The sequence below is a fragment of the Stegostoma tigrinum genome, chromosome 8 (genome assembly GCF_030684315.1).
Source record: "Stegostoma tigrinum isolate sSteTig4 chromosome 8, sSteTig4.hap1, whole genome shotgun sequence".
Lineage (NCBI taxonomy): Eukaryota > Metazoa > Chordata > Chondrichthyes > Orectolobiformes > Stegostomatidae > Stegostoma > Stegostoma tigrinum.
In genome coordinates, this window is record NC_081361.1 from 93155699 (window position 1) to 93173153 (window position 17455).

Here is a 17455-nt window from a genome sequence, read left to right on the forward strand (position 1 = left end):
AATCACAGACGTACAGAACAGAAACAGACCCTTTGCTCCAGCTCATCCATGCTGACCAAGTTTCCCAAAGTAAACTTGTTCCATTTGGCCCTTATCCCCCCAAATCTTTCCTGTTCATATGCTTGTCCAAATGTATTTTAAATTTTGTAACTGTACCTACCTCCACCACTTCCCCTGGCTGTTCATCCCATATATGAAACACGTCTTTGTGGAAAAAATTGCCCCTCGGCACTCTTAAATATTTCTCCTCCTTAAAGATATACTCTCGAGCTTTGAGCCCTGGGGAAAATACATTTGCTATTCACCTTATTTAAACCCTTCGTGATTTTATCAACCTCCATAAGGCCACCACTCAACATCCTTTGTTCCAGTGAAAAAAGGTCCCAGCCTATCCAGCACTTCCTCATAACTCAAACCCTCCAGTCCTGGCAACATCCTTGTAAATATTTTTTGCACCTTTTCCAATTTCATTTATCTTTCCTGTAGCAGAGTGACCAGAACTGTACACAGTGCTCCAAAAATGGCCTCGCCAATGTCCTGTACAACTTCGATGTGATGTCCCAAATCCAATACTCATTGGTCTGCACAATGCCAAATGTCTGCGCCAACCAAATGACTTCTTTACCACCCTGTCTACCTGTGACACAACTTTCAAACAACTATCGACCTGCACCCCTCCGCCTCTCTATCCAACATCACTTACCAGGGCCCTATAATTAACAACATAAGTCCTCACGCTATTCATCTTACCAAAATGCAAAACCTCACATTTATCCAAACGGAACTCCATCTGCCACACCTCGACCCATTGGCCAAAGTGATCAAGATCCCTTTGAAATAGACATAGAACATAGAACAGTACAGCACAGGAACGGGCCCTTGGGCCCACGATGTTGTGCCAAACATGATGCCAAATGAAACAATTCCCTTTTTCCTGCCATTTCTCCATATCCCTCCCTTCCTTACTTATTCATGCACTTATCTAAAAGTCTCTTAAATGTCCCTAACATATCTACCTCCGCCACCGACTTGGTAGTCTGTTCCAGACTCCTACCACTCTCTGCGTAAAAACATTTGCCCCTCATGAGCTTTCCCTCCTTTCACCTTAAATGCTTGCCCCTTAGTATGGACATTTCAACTCTGGCAAAAGAATTCTGACTGTCAACCCTATCTATGCAAATCATAATTTTATAGACTTTTATCAAGTCTCCCCTCGCCCCCACTGCTCAAGAGAAAATAACCCAAGTTTTTCGAGCTCATAGTCCTTATAGCTCATAGCCTCTAAGCCAGGCAGCATCCTGCTAACAAGGTGTAAAGCTGGATGAACACAGCAGGCCAAGCAGCTTCAGAGGAGCAGGAAGGCTGATGTTTCGGGCCTAGGCCCTTCTTTAGAAGGCCCTTTTCTGAAGAAGGGTCCAGATCCAAAACATCAGTTTTCCTGCTCCTCCACTGCTGCCTGGCCTGCCTTGTTCATCCAGGTCTACACCTCATCATCTCAGATTCTCCCGCTTCGGCAGTTCCTACTAACTCAGCATCTGGGTAAACCTCTTCTGCACCCTCTCCAAAGCCTCCACATCCTTCCTGTAATGTGGTGATTGGAATTGAACACAATGCTCTAAATTGTGGCCTAACCAAAGTTTTATAAAGGTGCAACTTGACATCCTGACTCATTACTCAGTTCCAACGCCAATAAAGGCAAGCATGCCATGCGCCTTCTTTATCACCCTAACTATTTCTGTGGCTACTTCCAGGGAGTTATGGGCTTGCACCCTTATTACTCTAAGGTAATCTTAGATAACCTTCACTGTCCATAATACCAACAATTTTGGCATCATTTGCAAACTTACCAACCTAAATTCCCATCAAAATTGTTTATACAAATGATAGACAACAGTGGACCCAGCACTGATCTCTTCTTCAGAAGTGTTGTGCTTTCTGAGTATTCTTCACTGTTCTGAACAAGAGTCATAACTGGACTCGAAAAGTTAACATTTTCTTTTTCTCCCCAGATGCTGCCAGACCTGCTGAGCTTCCCGAATGTTCTCTCTGTTTGGTTTTTGGTACAGGTGCTGAGTTTTCCAAGCACTCTCTGTTTTGTATCACAGAGGATTGGAGGGCTCTTGCAGAGTTACATTTTGCAGCACTGATACAGATGCACAGAACCTGAATTGTTAACTCTACTGCTCTGCGCATGGTGCTGTGATAGGCGTTTGGGTTATCTGGGTGTTTTCCATTTCCTGTAGTTGACCTTAAATTCCTCATTTGCCTTGTCTTATCATCATTTACCAGTCTGTTCCCATTGAGAAATGTCCCACCCAGGAGTACATTCCCCGTCCTCTCTCACCTTGCGTGGCTCTTTCTTAGCGATGTTGCGCAGTGCCATCATGGCCTCTGCATGGATTCTGCCAGAGACGCTGCTGGCGACATTCCCAAATCCGGGCAGGAGTTTCTGGATCCGCTTCAGGCTGGCAGGCTGCCCTGCGTTGCCAATGGCTTTGAGGCCAAGGATGATTTCCTCTTCATGGCCTTTGCTGCCTGCTTCAACCACAAGCTCATGGAGTGGCTGTTGAGGACACAACATCAATGTACAGAACAAAGAATGCCACTAACAATGCCGAGCAAGAAACACTTAGACACAATTTGTCTAAAATATAACAACTTAAGCTTGTCTATCAAAGACAGTTGAGTGACTTACTGTACTACGGGGGAGGCCATCACTAGACAATTACTTTAGGAACTCAGCTCATGTTCTCATAGATAATAAGGTGTAGAGCTGGATGAACACAGCAGGCCAAGCAGCAACAGCGGAGCAGGAAGGCTGACATTTCAGGCCTGGACCCTTCATGTCCTCGTACCTTGATTCAAATCCCACCACGGCAGATGGTGGGATTTGAATTCAATTGAAAAAAAAGGTCTGGAATTAAGAATTTACTGATGGCCATGAAACCATTATTAATTATCATAAAAACCATATGGTTCAGTAATGTCCTTCAGGGAAGGGAATCTGCCATCCTCACCTGGTCTGGCCTACATGTGACTTCAGACCCACATTAATGTAGTTGACTCTCAATTGCCCTCTGGGCAATGAGGGTGGGCAATGAATGCTGGCCTAGCCAGCGATGCCTACTTCCTATGCATGAATTAAAAGAAAGACTTGAGCTCAGATGATTAAAGAGGTGAAGATGTCTTGATGCTCTGGTGGGTAAGATCCCTGAAAGGAGGAGCATAAAATTAAAATTAAAGATGCGATGCTCAGGGATGATGTAAGAAACACTTCAACACACAAAGGGTGGATGAGATCTGGGACTCCCTTTGCAAAAATGCTGAGGAGACAGTGGAAGGTGCCATGGATTAAATGGATGTTATAAATACAGTTTGGGAACTGAGACAGGTTGTTAGCATCAATATTCAGTACAGCCACAATCTCACTGAATGGCTCAAGAGGATGAATATCCTCCTCCTGTTCCTATCATCTTAAAAGTTCTAGCATCACAGTTGTACGTGATGGTCATTATAATGCAGCAGTGCTCCTGAAGTACCTTACCATTCTCAAGAATATTACTAGTTATTCTCAAATAAGCCAAATGAAGTGTATTGTGCAATACAATATCTCGACAATGCAAAGCCATAATACAACAGACCACATCTGGAGTAATGTCTACAGTACTCCTTTTTTGTCAGGATGTAAAGGTGTTGAAGGCACTCCAGAGAATATTTACCAGACTAACATCTGGAATGAAATAAAATAATGAGTTTACAAGAAGGGCTGCTGGACATGATTGGTTAACTCTGCTTTTTGTCTCCACACATGCTACAGACCTGCTAAGTCTCTCCAGCAACTTACTGTTTTTGTTACTGTCTGGAATGGGCTGGTTGTCTCATGATGGAAAGTGAGGCAGGCTGGGCTTGTATCTATTGGAGCCTGGTGGAGTTGGAGGCAACTTGATTGAAGCATACAAGTTCTTGAGGGTCATAACAGGGTGGATGTGGAGAGGATGTTTTCTCTTCCAGGAGAATGTAGAACTAGGGGTCACTGTTTAGAAATGAGAATTTCTCCTATTCAAAACAGATGAGGATTTTCTTTTGGTCTCAGAGGGTAGCGTCCTTGGAACTCTCTTCCTGACGTGGTAGTGGAAACAGTGTCTGAATATTGTAAGGTGGAAGTGGATAGATTCTTAGTAAGGAAAGTTGGGGTTGGGATGAAAGATTAAAACGGCGAGGCAGGAATGTAGATTTGAGGTTACCATCAGATCAACCATGATCATATTGAAAATGTATAGCTTGCTCAAGGAGCCGAATGGCCGACTTTTACTCCTTATTTGTATGTTGGTGTGATTACATATGACCAGCTTCACCAAGTTCAGTTTTCAAAAACACACCATTATCCCACACTGTTGAGAAGGGAGCAATAAGGGAGGGCTGGCTAGCACCAAACCAGTCTTCCAAAAATAACAGTCCTGGAGATCCATTTTCAGATGTGCAATATCAGTTTGGAATGGACTCTTCATTTCCAAGTTTTTCTCAATTCTCCTTTAGATGTGATTTTGCTAACACCATTTATCAGGACAGCTATGGCCTAGTGGTGTTATTGCTGGGTTATTAATCCAGAAATTCAGCTAATGTTCTAGGGACCTGGGCTCAAATCCTGCCACAGAAGATGTGGAATTTGAATTCAACATATGAGTGACAATGAATCCACTGACGATTGTTGGAAAAATCCATCTGGTTCACTATTGTCCTCAGGAAAGGAAATCTGTCATCTTCATCTGGTCTGGTCTACATGTGACTCCAGACCCACAGCAATGTGTGGTTGACTCTCAATTGCTTTCTGGAATGTTCTGGCAAGCCACTCAATTCCAAGGCAATAAATCCTCACCAGCCTGCGGTGCCACATCTCATGGATAAATTAAATGCGTTGTTTCCTGTTCAGGCTGAGGTAAATGTTGGGAAGATTTACCTCTTTTACTGCCCTACTCTAGGAAGGGAAGACAATGGCAAATTACAACTTGGGAGAAACAGTCCATGCAACATCAGCCAACAATAAAGCAGAGACCCTACTTCATTGTAGGAACTGAACGAATGGGAACTTTCCAAACAGTAAGTTAACAATAACAAAGTGGAATTGCAGAAGTTTGTCCACGCACAGGGTGCACCTTAATGCAAACTGTGCTGGTGCACACATCCAGCTGTTTCTGAGTGAAATAAACAGGGCATTTGTAACCAGTGATTGTGAAACTGACGCTGTTTTATGGTTGTCAATTTTCCACACAATATAAGTAACTGTGTTTTGTTTTCTCTATTCATTTGTGGGATGTGGGCGTCACTGGCTGGCCAGCATTCCTTGCCCATCCATAGATGCCTTTGAGAAGGTGGTGGTGAGCTGCCTTCTTGAACTACTGCAGTCCACCTGCTGTACGTTAGCCCACAATACTATTAGGGAGGGAGTTCAAGGACTTTGACCCAGTGACAGCGATGGTCAAGGTCAGGATGGTGAGTGACTTGGAGGAGACCTTGAAGGTCGTAGTGTTCCCATGTATCTGCTACCCTTGTCCTTCAAGATGGAGGTGGTTGTGTGTTTGGAAGGTGCTGACTGAGGGTCTTCAGTGAATTTCTGCAGTCCATCTTGTCGATAGTACACTCTGCTGCGATTGAACTTTGGTGGTGGAGGGAGTGGATGCTTGTGGAGGTAGTGCCAATCAAGTAGGCTGCTATGTCCTGGATGGTGTCAAGCTTCTTGAGTGTTGTTGGGGCTGCACCCATCCAGGCAAGTGGGGAGTATTCCATCACACTCCTGACTTGTGCCTTGTAGATGGTGGACAGGCTTGGAGGAGCCAGGAGGTGAGTTACTTGCTGCAGCTTCTGGCCTGCTTGTGTAGCTACTATGTTAATGTGGTGAGTCTAGTTGAGTTTCTGGTCAAGAGTAACTCCCAGGATGTTGATAATGGGGGATTCAGTGATGGTAACACCATTAAATGTCAAGGGACAGTGGTGAGATTGTCTCTTATTGGTGATGGTCCATAGCCTGGCATTTGGGTGGTGCGAATGCCACTTGCAACTTGTCAGCCCAAGCCTGGATATTGCCCAGATCTTGTTGCATTAGTACACAGACTGCTTTGAGGAGCCACGAATGGTGCTGAACATTGTGCAATCATCACCGAACATCCCCACTTCTGACCTTTGATGGTGGGAAGGTCATTGATGAAGCAGCTGAAGATGGTTGGGCCTAGGACACTACCCTGAGGAACTCCTGCAGAGATGATCTGGAGCTGAGATGATTAATCTTACTGAAGATAGACCTTATATCTAAAAAGGATTAGGATGTAACTTTTGTCATCCCATTCTAAATCAAATGCTCCCAGTTTTTCTCCAATTATCAACTGCCTCATCCCAGGTGAAAATCCATTGCTTGCGCTTCCAGTACTCACATACCTGGAGAGCTTCATCTGGACAAACCCGGAGAGTTGTGCAGTATTTCTGGACCAGGGATCCATACGCAAGCAATGTGACTCTCCGAAGGGTGGGGTTCCTCTGCATGTAAGGGCTAGACAGAAGCACCTTGGGAGAAGCAGAAATATTTTGCTGTCAATTGTAAAGGAACCTAAACTAACAAAAATCCCTGTAGTACACTTAGAGCTGGGATTGGGGAATGATTAGTAGGGGGCTGGGATGGGGAAATGGTTTGTATGGGGCTGGGATGGGGATTGGTTTGTATGGGGCTGGGATGGGGAAATGGTTTGTATGGGGCTGGGATGGGGATTGGTTTGTATGGGGCTGGGATGGGGATTGGTTTGTATGGGGCTGTGATGGGGGATTGGTTTGTATGGGGCTGGGATGGGGAAATGGTTTGTATGGGGCTGTGATGGGGGAATGGTTTGTATGGGGCTGTGATGGGGGATTGGTTTGTATGGGGCTGTGATGGGGGAATGGTTTGTATGGGGCTGTGATGGGGGATTGGTTTGTATGGGGCTGGGATGGGGATTGGTTTGTATGGGGCTGAGATGGGGAATGGTTTGTATGGGGCTGGGATGGGGATTGGTTTGTATGGGGCTGTGATGGGGATTGGTTTGTATGGGGCTGTGAAAGGGGAATGGTTTGTATGGGGCTGGGATGGGGGATTGGTTTGTATGGGGCTGTGATGGGGGAATGGTTTGCATGGGGCTGTGATGGGGGAATGGTTTGCATGGGGCTGTGATGGGGGAGTGGTTTGTATGGGGCTGTGATGGGGAATGGTTTGTATGGGGCTGGGATGGGGATTGGTTTGTATGGGGCTGTGATGGGGGATTGGTTTGTATGGGGCTGGGATGGGGGTTGGTTTGTATGGGGCTGTGATGGGGATTGGTTTGTATGGGGCTGGGATGGGGATTGGTTTGTATGGGGCTGGGATGGGGATTGGTTTGTATGGGGCTGGGATGGGGAATGGTTTGTATGGGGCTGTGATGGGGGAATGGTTTGTATGGGGCTGGGATGGGGATTGGTTTGTATGGGGCTGAGATGGGGAATGGTTTGTATGGGGCTGGGATGGGGATTGGTTTGTATGGGGCTGTGATGGGGGATTGGTTTGCATGGGGCTGTGATGGGGGATTGGTTTGTATCGGGCTGTGATGGGGGATTGATTTGTATGGGGCTGTGATGGGGGATTGGTTTGCATGGGGCTGTGATAGGGGAGTGGTTTGTATGGGGCAATGCTGTGAGCAAGGCACAGAGGGAGAAATCAGTGAGGCCAGTGAATCATTCGGGTTCAGATTCCCCATTGAGAATACAGCTAGCGAGTTGATAGGTCTTCTTGAAATTGATTGCATCCAGGCTAACAGGAATAGAATGTGTGAATGGGGCTGAGGTAGGCGATTAGTTAGAGCAGACCCAAAGAGGTCCCTTTGTTTCTAGATGTATGATTCTACTGTCCTTACACAGCCATCACAAGAGGGTGTGCCTTGCTGCTCTGCAAATTTATGCAGCTTCCATGGCACCTGATGTAATTCTGAGTCAAGCTGGCGTTTTGAATGGTAGAATTAGATCCCATCAACAGGGGTATGGGGGTGGGGGAGCGTGGGGTGGTGGTCAGGGGTGGAATTGTTGGCTGGAGGTAAGAATGTGGCAGAGAAGTTCAACGGTCCTTCCTTCAGTTCTGATGTCTTAAAACCAGGAAGTCAAGTGAGGTCATTACCGTAGCATTATCTACACCATGGCAGTCGGCTTTAATGGAATGTAGCGTAAAAATCAGAGCCTGGGTGGCTTCAAACTGCGACAGTTCTCCCTGCTCTATCCTTGTTTGGACGAACTGAATCGCTTCTGGGGTTGCGACTGTGGGTAAGGTGTCCAAAATCCAGCGCCTGGGTTCACAGCAAGAAAAGGCAAGCATTGAAAACACAAGAACAGAAGAGGGCCATTCAGCACATGGCCTCTCAATTGGAGATCATGATAGAGCTTGATCTCAGCTCCATTCGCCTGCCTTGACTCCATATTCCTTCATGTCCTAGCCTAACAAAATTTATCAATCTCAACTTTCATTCAACCAATCAACCATAACTTTGCATACCCTTCACTACCACCCCATACACCAACCTCACTGCCACCTCATGTACTTGCCCCAGTACCATCCCATACATATATGTCCCACTATCACCCCACACACCTGCTCCATGACCAACCCATATACCTGCCCCAAACCACCCCATATAACTGTCCCACTACCATCCCACACACCTGCCCCATGACCAACCCATATACCCACCCCAATACAACTCCAAAATCTACCCCATACCACCCCCATACACCTGCCCCATTACCACCCCATACACCTGCCCCATTACCACCCCATACACCTGCCCCAATGCCACCCCATTTACTTGCCCCATTACCACCCCATACACCTGCCCCAATGCCACCCCATTTACTTGCCCCATTACCACCCCAAACACCTGCCCCAATGCCACCCCATTTACTTGCCCCATTACCAACATGTACACCTGCCCCAATGCCACCCCATTTACTTGCCCCATTACCAACATGTACACTCGCCCCAATGCCACCCCATTTACTTGCCCCATTACCAACATGTACACCTGCCCCAATGCCACCCCATTTACTTGCCCCATTACCAACATGTACACTCGCCCCAATGCCACCCCATTTACTTGCCCCATTACCAACATGTACACTCGCCCCAATGCCACCCCATTTACTTGCCCCATTACCAACATGTACACTCGCCCCAATGCCACCCCATTTACTTGCCCCATTACCAACATGTACACTCACCCCAATGCCACCCCATTTACTTGCCCCATTACCAACATGTACACTCGCCCCAATGCCACCCCATTTACTTGCCCCATTACCAACATGTACACTCGCCCCAATGCCACCCCATTTACTTGCCCCATTACCAACATGTACACTCGCCCCAATGCCACCCCATTTACTTGCCCCATTACCACCCGATACACCTGCCCCAATGCCACCCCATTTACTTGCCCCATTACCAACATGTACACTCGCCCCAATGCCACCCCATTTACTTGCCCCATTACCAACATGTACACTCGCCCCAATGCCACCCCATTTACTTGCCCCATTACCAACATGTACACTCGCCCCAATGCCACCCCATTTACTTGCCCCATTACCAACATGTACACTCGCCCCAATGCCACCCCATTTACTTGCCCCATTACCAACATGTACACTCGCCCCAATGCCACCCCATTTACTTGCCCCATTACCAACATGTACACTCGCCCCAATGCCACCCCATTTACTTGCCCCATTACCACCCCATACACCTGCCCCAATGCCACCCCATTTACTTGCCCCATTACCAACATGTACACTCACCCCAATGCCACCCCATTTACTTGCCCCATTACCAACATGTACACTCGCCCCAATGCCACCCCATTTACTTGCCCCATTACCACCCCATACACCTGCCCCAATGCCACCCCATTTACTTGCCCCATTACCAACATGTACACTCACCCCAATGCCACCCCATTTACTTGCCCCATTACCAACATGTACACTCGCCCCAATGCCACCCCATTTACTTGCCCCATTACCAACATGTACACTCGCCCCAATGCCACCCCATTTACTTGCCCCATTACCAACATGTACACTCGCCCCAATGCCACCCCATTTACTTGCCCCATTACCAACATGTACACTCGCCCCAATGCCACTCCATATACCTGCACCATTACCAACATGTACACTCGCCCCAATGCCACCCCATTTACTTGCCCCATTACCAACATGTACACTCGCCCCAATGCCACCCCATTTACTTGCCCCATTACCAACATGTACACTCGCCCCAATGCCACTCCATATACCTGCACCATTACCAACATGTACACTCGCCCCAATGCCACCCCATTTACTTGCCCCATTACCAACATGTACACTCGCCCCAATGCCACTCCATATACCTGCCCCATTACCAACATGTACACTCGCCCCAATGCCACTCCATATACCTGCACCATTACCAACATGTACACTCGCCCCAATGCCACTCCATATACCTGCACCATTACCAACATGTACACTCGCCCCAATGCCACTCCATATACCTGCCCCATTACCAACATGTACACTCGCCCCAATGCCACCCCATTTACTTGCCCCATTACCAACATGTACACTCGCCCCAATGCCACCCCATTTACTTGCCCCATTACCAACATGTACACTCGCCCCAATGCCACCCCATTTACTTGCCCCATTACCAACATGTACACTCGCCCCAATGCCACCCCATTTACTTGCCCCATTACCAACATGTACACTCGCCCCAATGCCACCCCATTTACTTGCCCCATTACCACCCCATACACTCGCCCCAATGCCACTCCATATACCTGCTCCACTACCACTCCTTCACATCCCTCACAACCACCCCTTCCACCTCACCACTCCTTCATACCACACACCACCATTCTGCCTCACCACCATGCCACCACCCTATCTCACTACACCTTCACCACCCTTACCATCATGCTTCACCACCAATATTATCCCCCATTACCAGCCCTCCACACCCCCTCAGCCGGCATGAGCCACATTTCCCCCATTCTGAGGTAAAGGCACCTCACCTCCCTTTTTCCAGTCACAGGTGAGCCAGGAAACAGGAATTCTCCAGATAAGGAGATAAGAATCTCCTTCTCAACTTACAGGACCACCTGAAAGGATGTCAGAAAGAAACCAAACTGTGCCTGGAGGCTGAAACTGCCTTGAGCAATCAAACCCACCCTCACTTCCCCTTCTTTATTTACCTTTGGTGGGGTTGGGGTATGCTCTTTCCCCAGATGTTTTGGAGGCTTTCCAAACTTGCAGAACGGAGGAGCTGAATGAGCTGCAGAAACTTCTGAGGGGCATCAGGATGAGCTCTCTCTTGGTTTATTCGAGCCAAATTTTCCAGCGTTGCAGCAATCTGTTACAACAAACCCAGGATATATGGCTTTGTGAGAGATAACGGGAACTGCAGATGCTGGAGAATTCCAAGATAATAAAATGTGAGGCTGGATGAACACAGCAGGCCAAGCAGCATCTCAGGAGCACAAAAGCTGACGTTTCGGGCCTAGACCCTTCATCAGAGAGGGGGATGGGGGGAGGGAACTGGAATAAATAGGGAGAGAGGGGGAGGCGGACCGAAGATGGAGAGTAAAGAAGATAGGTGGAGAGAGTGTAGGTGGGGAGGTAGGGAGGGGATAGGTCAGTCCAGGGAAGACGGACAGGTCAAGGAGGTGGGATGAGGTTAGTAGGTAGATGGGGGTGCGGCTTGGGGTGGGAGGAAGGGATGGGTGAGAGGAAGAACCGGTTAGGGAGGCAGAGACAGGTTGGACTGGTTTTGGGATGCAGTGGGTGGGGGGGAAGAGCTGGGCTGGTTGTGTGGTGCAGTGGGGGGAGGGGACGAACTGGGCTGGTTTAGGGATGCAGTAGGGGAAGGGGAGATTTTGAAACTGGTGAAGTCCACATTGATACCATATGGCTGCAGGGTTCCCAGGCGGAATATGAGTTGCTGTTCCTGCAACCTTCGGGTGGCATCATTGTGGCACTGCAGGAGGCCCATGATGGACATGTCATCTAGAGAATGGGAGGGGGAGTGGAAATGGTTCGCGACTGGGAGGTGCAGTTGTTTGTTGCGAACTGAGCGGAGGTGTTCTGCAAAGCGGCCTCCAAGCCTCCGCTTGGTTTCCCCAATGTAGAGGAAGCCACACCGGGTACAGTGGATACAGTATACCACATTGGCAGATGTGCAGGTGAACCTCTGCTTAATGTGGAATGTCATCTTGGGGCCTGGGATAGGGGTGAGGGAGGAGGTGTGGGGGCAAGTGTAGCATTTCCTGCGGCTGCAGGGGTAGGTGCCGGGTGTGGTGGGGTTGGAGGGCAGTGTGGAGTGAACAAGGGAGTCACGGAGAGAGTGGTCTCTCCGGAAAGCAGACAGGGGTGGGGATGGAAAAATGTCTTGGGTGGTGGGGTCGGATTGTAAATGGCGAAAGTGTCGGAGGAGGATGCGTTGTATCCGGAGGTTGGTAGGGTGGTGTGTGAGAACGAGGGGGATCCTCTTTGGGCGGTTGTGGGGGGGAGGGCGGGGCGTGAGGGATGTGTTGCGGGAAATATGGGAGACGCGGTCAGGGGCGTTCTCGATCACTGTGGAGGGAAAGTTGCGGTCCTTGAAGAACTTGGACATCTGGGATGTGCGGGAGTGGAATGTCTTATCGTGGGAGCAGATGCGGCGGAGGCGGAGGAATTCCATCCCCTATTCCCAATTCCTCTGCCTCCGCCGCATCTGCTCCCACGATAAGACATTCCACTCCCGCACATCCCAGATGTCCAAGTTCTTCAAGGACCGCAACTTTCCCCCCACAGTGATCGAGAACGCCCTTGACCGCGTCTCCCATATTTCCCGCAACACATCCCTCACGCCCCGCCCCCCCCCACAACCGCCCAAAGAGGATCCCCCTCGTTCTCACACACCACCCTACCAACCTCCGGATACAACGCATCATCCTCCGACACTTCCGCCATTTACAATCCGACCCCACCACCCAAGACATTTTTCCATCCCCATCCCTGTCTGCTTTCCGGAGAGACCACTCTCTCCGTGACTCCCTTGTTCGCTCCACACTGCCCTCCAACCCCACCACACCCGGCACCTTCCCCTGCAGCCGCAGGAAATGCTACACTTGCCCCCACACCTCCTCCCTCACCCCTATCCCAGGCCCCAAGATGACATTCCACATTAAGCAGAGGTTCACCTGCACATCTGCCAATGTGGTATACTGTATCCACTGTACCCGGTGTGGCTTCCTCTACATTGGGGAAACCAAGCGGAGGCTTGGAGACCGCTTTGCAGAACACCTCCGCTCAGTTCGCAACAAACAACTGCACCTCCCAGTCGCAAACCATTTCCACTCCCCCTCCCATTCTCTAGATGACATGTCCGTCATGGGCCTCCTGCAGTGCCACAATGATGCCACCCGAAAGTTGCAGGAACAGCAACTCATATTCCGCCTGGGAACCCTGCAGCCTAATGGTATCAATGTCGACTTCACCAGTTTCATAATCTCCCCTTCCCCTACTGCATCCCTAAACCAGCCCAGTTCGTCCCCTCCCCCCACTGTACCACACAACCAGCCCAGCTCTTCCCCCCAACCCACTGCATCCCAAAACCAGTCCAACCTGTCTCTGCCTCCCTAACCGGTTCTTCCTCTCACCCATCCCTTCCTCCCACCCCAAGCCGCACCCCCAGCTACCTACTAACCTCATCCCACCTCCTTGACCTGTCCGTCTTCCCTGGACTGACCTATCCCCTCCCTACCTCCCCACCTATACTCTCCTCTCCACCTATCTTCTTTTCTCTCCATCTTCGGTCCGCCTCCCCCTCTCTCCCTATTTATTCCAGTTCCCTCTCCCCATCCCCCTCTCTGATGAAGGGTCTAGGCCCGAAACGTCAGCTTTTGTGCTCCTGAGATGCTGCTTGGCCTGCTGTGTTCATCCAGCCTCACATTTTATTATATATGGCTTTGCACTCTGTTGATGTCCAAACTGAACGTAAACCGGCACAAACATTTAGCTGAATTTGCTGTGTATATGTGATGGAATTGTGTTGACAATTCTCGGAACGTGCTGGAGTTTCCAGGAGATGCAGCTGCCCTTTCTAACAAACCATGACAACAACTTGTTAAACAATTTATGATGTTTAAGGTAAGGGGCAAAATGTTTAGAGGGAATGTAAGGAAAATTGTTTTCACCGAGAAGATGGTAGGAATCTGGAACTCATTGCTTTTAAAGGCGGTAGCAACAGAAACCCTCACAAGGTTTAAGATGTGTTTAGATCAGTTATTGTGATGCCAAGGCATAGAAGGCTATCGTCTAAATGTTGAACAATGAAACTAGAACAGTTCTGTAGTTGTTTTCGACCTGTAAGCACAAGATGAGCTGAAAGGCTCTCTTCTGTGCTGAAGATTTCTATGGATGTATGGTGATAACTCAAGGCTCAGAAATGGTTGCACAACCGTGGGGAACATTTATGTTGAAATAAGCAAAAAGCAAGGTCACCGGACACTGTGCGGTTAAATAAGAAAAAAGCTACATGGTACCCTGATCTAAGTATAGCTTTAATTGAGCCATTCGAAGGTTGATCACATGTTAAATCAATAGATAATCAGAGATAGATCATGCACATAAATCAATCAAGCGGAGAAGAATATAAGAGTGAGGAACAAGGAGCAGGAGTAGGCAATTTATCCTCCAGTCTTCCTTGCTCTTCAATCTGATCTTACCTTGGCATCAGTGCAGCCAAAGGATAAAAGGTGCCTAAAGGCTTTCATCTACATATTGGGTATAAGGGTATCAACAAATGAAGTCCTGCTGGAAGTGGATTGGTCTCTGTCAGATTGGATTGAACTCACTTGGAGCTGTCAACCAGGATTGACCATCTAGGGCAACTGCAGGTTTTCTAAATCCCTCTCTGCCTTTTGGCGTTTCTTCATCAAGGAAGACTATCAGAGCACAGAACTGTACAGTGCAGGACCAGACCTTTTGGCCCATGATGTTGTGCAGAACGTGACACCAAATTAAACTAATCCCTTCTGTGTGACATTGTTCCATATCCCTCCATTTCTTTCATATTCATGTGATTATCTAAAAGTCCCTTATATGCTCCTTTCTGATCTGCCTCCACCACCTACACCCCCGGCAGCGTGTTCCACTCTCTGTGTTTTAAAAAAAACTTGCCCCTCACATTTCCTTTGGGCTTATGCCCTCTCACCTTAAATGCATGCCCCCTAGTTTTAGACTGTGGGAAATTTGTACTCTTCAGCTGTAGCCTGACCACTTTGCTAGCCACGAATATCATGAATGGGGTGAGTAAACACTTGGATTCTGCCATCATACATGCCATTTTAATCTTACCAGTAATCAAGGAGCCAATGTCCTACATTTATCCAAGAGATGTGGTCAGATATACCTTACTGCTATCATTATGAGAAGGCTTGGCCAGCTGTATTGGCAGTTGCTGCAGTTCATTAGAAAGCTGATATTTCAGGGTGCCCCGCCTCTCCAGGTGCTCAGTTGGCGCGGCTGGTGACTGATTTTTGCTCTCCAGCAAGACAAGATGTTGTCTGTTTCCGAAACCAAAAATGAATGGTTAGCCTGATATAATCCATTTGAAGAGAAACGCTGAACGACCATGCAGTAAAGCATGTGCCGACAGCAACAAACTTCAATTCTCTGCCATGATGGACAGACCTCATTGATAAATGATGCAAACTTGTGGGGTTATCCCAATAAACCTGGCCCTGAAGGAGCAGGTAGGAGTGCAGCCTTCTGTTAATAACAAGACAGAGCCCATTGTCAAACCTAAGATTGCTAAGGTAGATGGAAGCAGAAGGCTCAACATAAGCAGGGCTTAGACTTGGAGGGATACATCTGCAGCACTCTCATGTGTTTCAGGACTTCACCCGTTTTGCAGTTGGGGCACATGGAGATTGTGTGATTTCTCCTGGACATCAACCGAAATTAAACCTTGGATAGTTATACAACTGCAGTTGTTATTAGATCAACCATTTAGCAAAATTCTTTGAAGTCAGAATTAATGCCAGTAATCAATATATATATCCAAAACTGAAAACAAAATGCACAATAATTAAAGGTCAACTCTGTTGACTGCTAACTTTTTAGTTTAGATTAGATTAGATTCTCTACAGTGTGGAAACTGGCCCTTCGGCCCAACAAGTCCACACCGCTCCTTGCAGCATCCGACCCATCATGCTCACACACCCCTGGACACTACGGGCAATTTAGCATGGCCAATCCACCTAGCCCGCACATCTTTGGACTGTGGGAGGAAACCGGAGCACCCGGAGGAAACACATGCAGACACGGGGAGAATGTACAAACTCCGCACAGACAGTCGCCCGAGGCGGTAATCGAACCCCGGTCCCTGGCGCTGTGAGGCTGCAGTGCTAACCACTGAGCCACTGTGCCGCCCAAATAAATCCTAAAAAATAGTGCTGCCTGTAAATAAACCTTAAAACACAGAAACCCCTGTAAAAAAAAGTCTAAACCACAGCCCACTGTTGATAAATCCTAAAAAACAGAGCGCTCTGTGAATAATCACTAAAACAGAGGGTTCCCATAAATAAACTCTAAAACACAGAGCACCTTGTAACTGAACCCTAAAACAAAAAGGGGCCGGAAAATAATCCCTAACAGAATTCACTGAAAATAAACCCTAGAAAACACACACTCATGCAAACAAACACTTAAACTGTGAGTCTTTTCTCTCACTTGTAAAACACAGAGCCTCCTGGAAATTACCCCTAAAACATACAGCCCCCTGTAAATAAATCCTAAAGCACACAGCCTTCCATAAATAAATCCAATTACACAAAGGCCCCAGCTTATAAAGCCTAAAACACACAGCCTCCTTTAAATAAATACTATACCCCAGAACTTCCTGCAAAAGCAATCCTGAAACACAGAGCCGACTGTAAATAAACTGAAAACACAGTGCCTCTTGGAAATAAACCCTAAAGCACACATACCCTGTCAATAAACCCTGAAACACTGAATACCCTGTAAATAAACACTACACCACAGAGACCCATGTAAGTAAATCCTGGAATACAGTGCATCCTCCAAATAAACCCTAAAACACAGTGATTCCTGCAAATAAACCCTAAAATACAGAGACTCCCCTGTAAATAAAACATGGAACACAGTCATGTGAACAAACCATAAAGAAATGACCCCTTTAAATAAGCTGTTAAACATGGAGCCCCCAGTAAATAAATCCAAAAACACACAGACCCCTGTAAGTAAACCTGAAAACAAATTTCTCCTGCAAATAACCTGTAAGATACAAGGCTCCATGTAAATAAACGCGAAAACTCACAGTCCTCCAAAAACAAACCTGAGAATACAGAGCCTCCTGTAAATAAACCCT

General features: G+C 47.7%; 1 protein-coding gene across 1 annotated transcript in view; it reads right to left on the reverse strand.

The window, feature by feature from the left end:
* The window catches only part of vtg3 (vitellogenin 3, phosvitinless), a 102294-nt gene that overhangs the window by 67432 nt on the left and 17407 nt on the right, over positions 1 to 17455 (reverse strand). Inside the window, exons 7-11 of the mRNA XM_059647694.1 lie at positions 15476 to 15629; positions 11277 to 11434; positions 8165 to 8330; positions 6430 to 6555; positions 2345 to 2563 (exon numbers count right to left, since the gene is read on the reverse strand). Coding sequence (XP_059503677.1) covers positions 2345 to 2563; positions 6430 to 6555; positions 8165 to 8330; positions 11277 to 11434; positions 15476 to 15629 — 823 coding nt within the window. The remainder of the gene's footprint in view (positions 1 to 2344; positions 2564 to 6429; positions 6556 to 8164; positions 8331 to 11276; positions 11435 to 15475; positions 15630 to 17455) is intronic.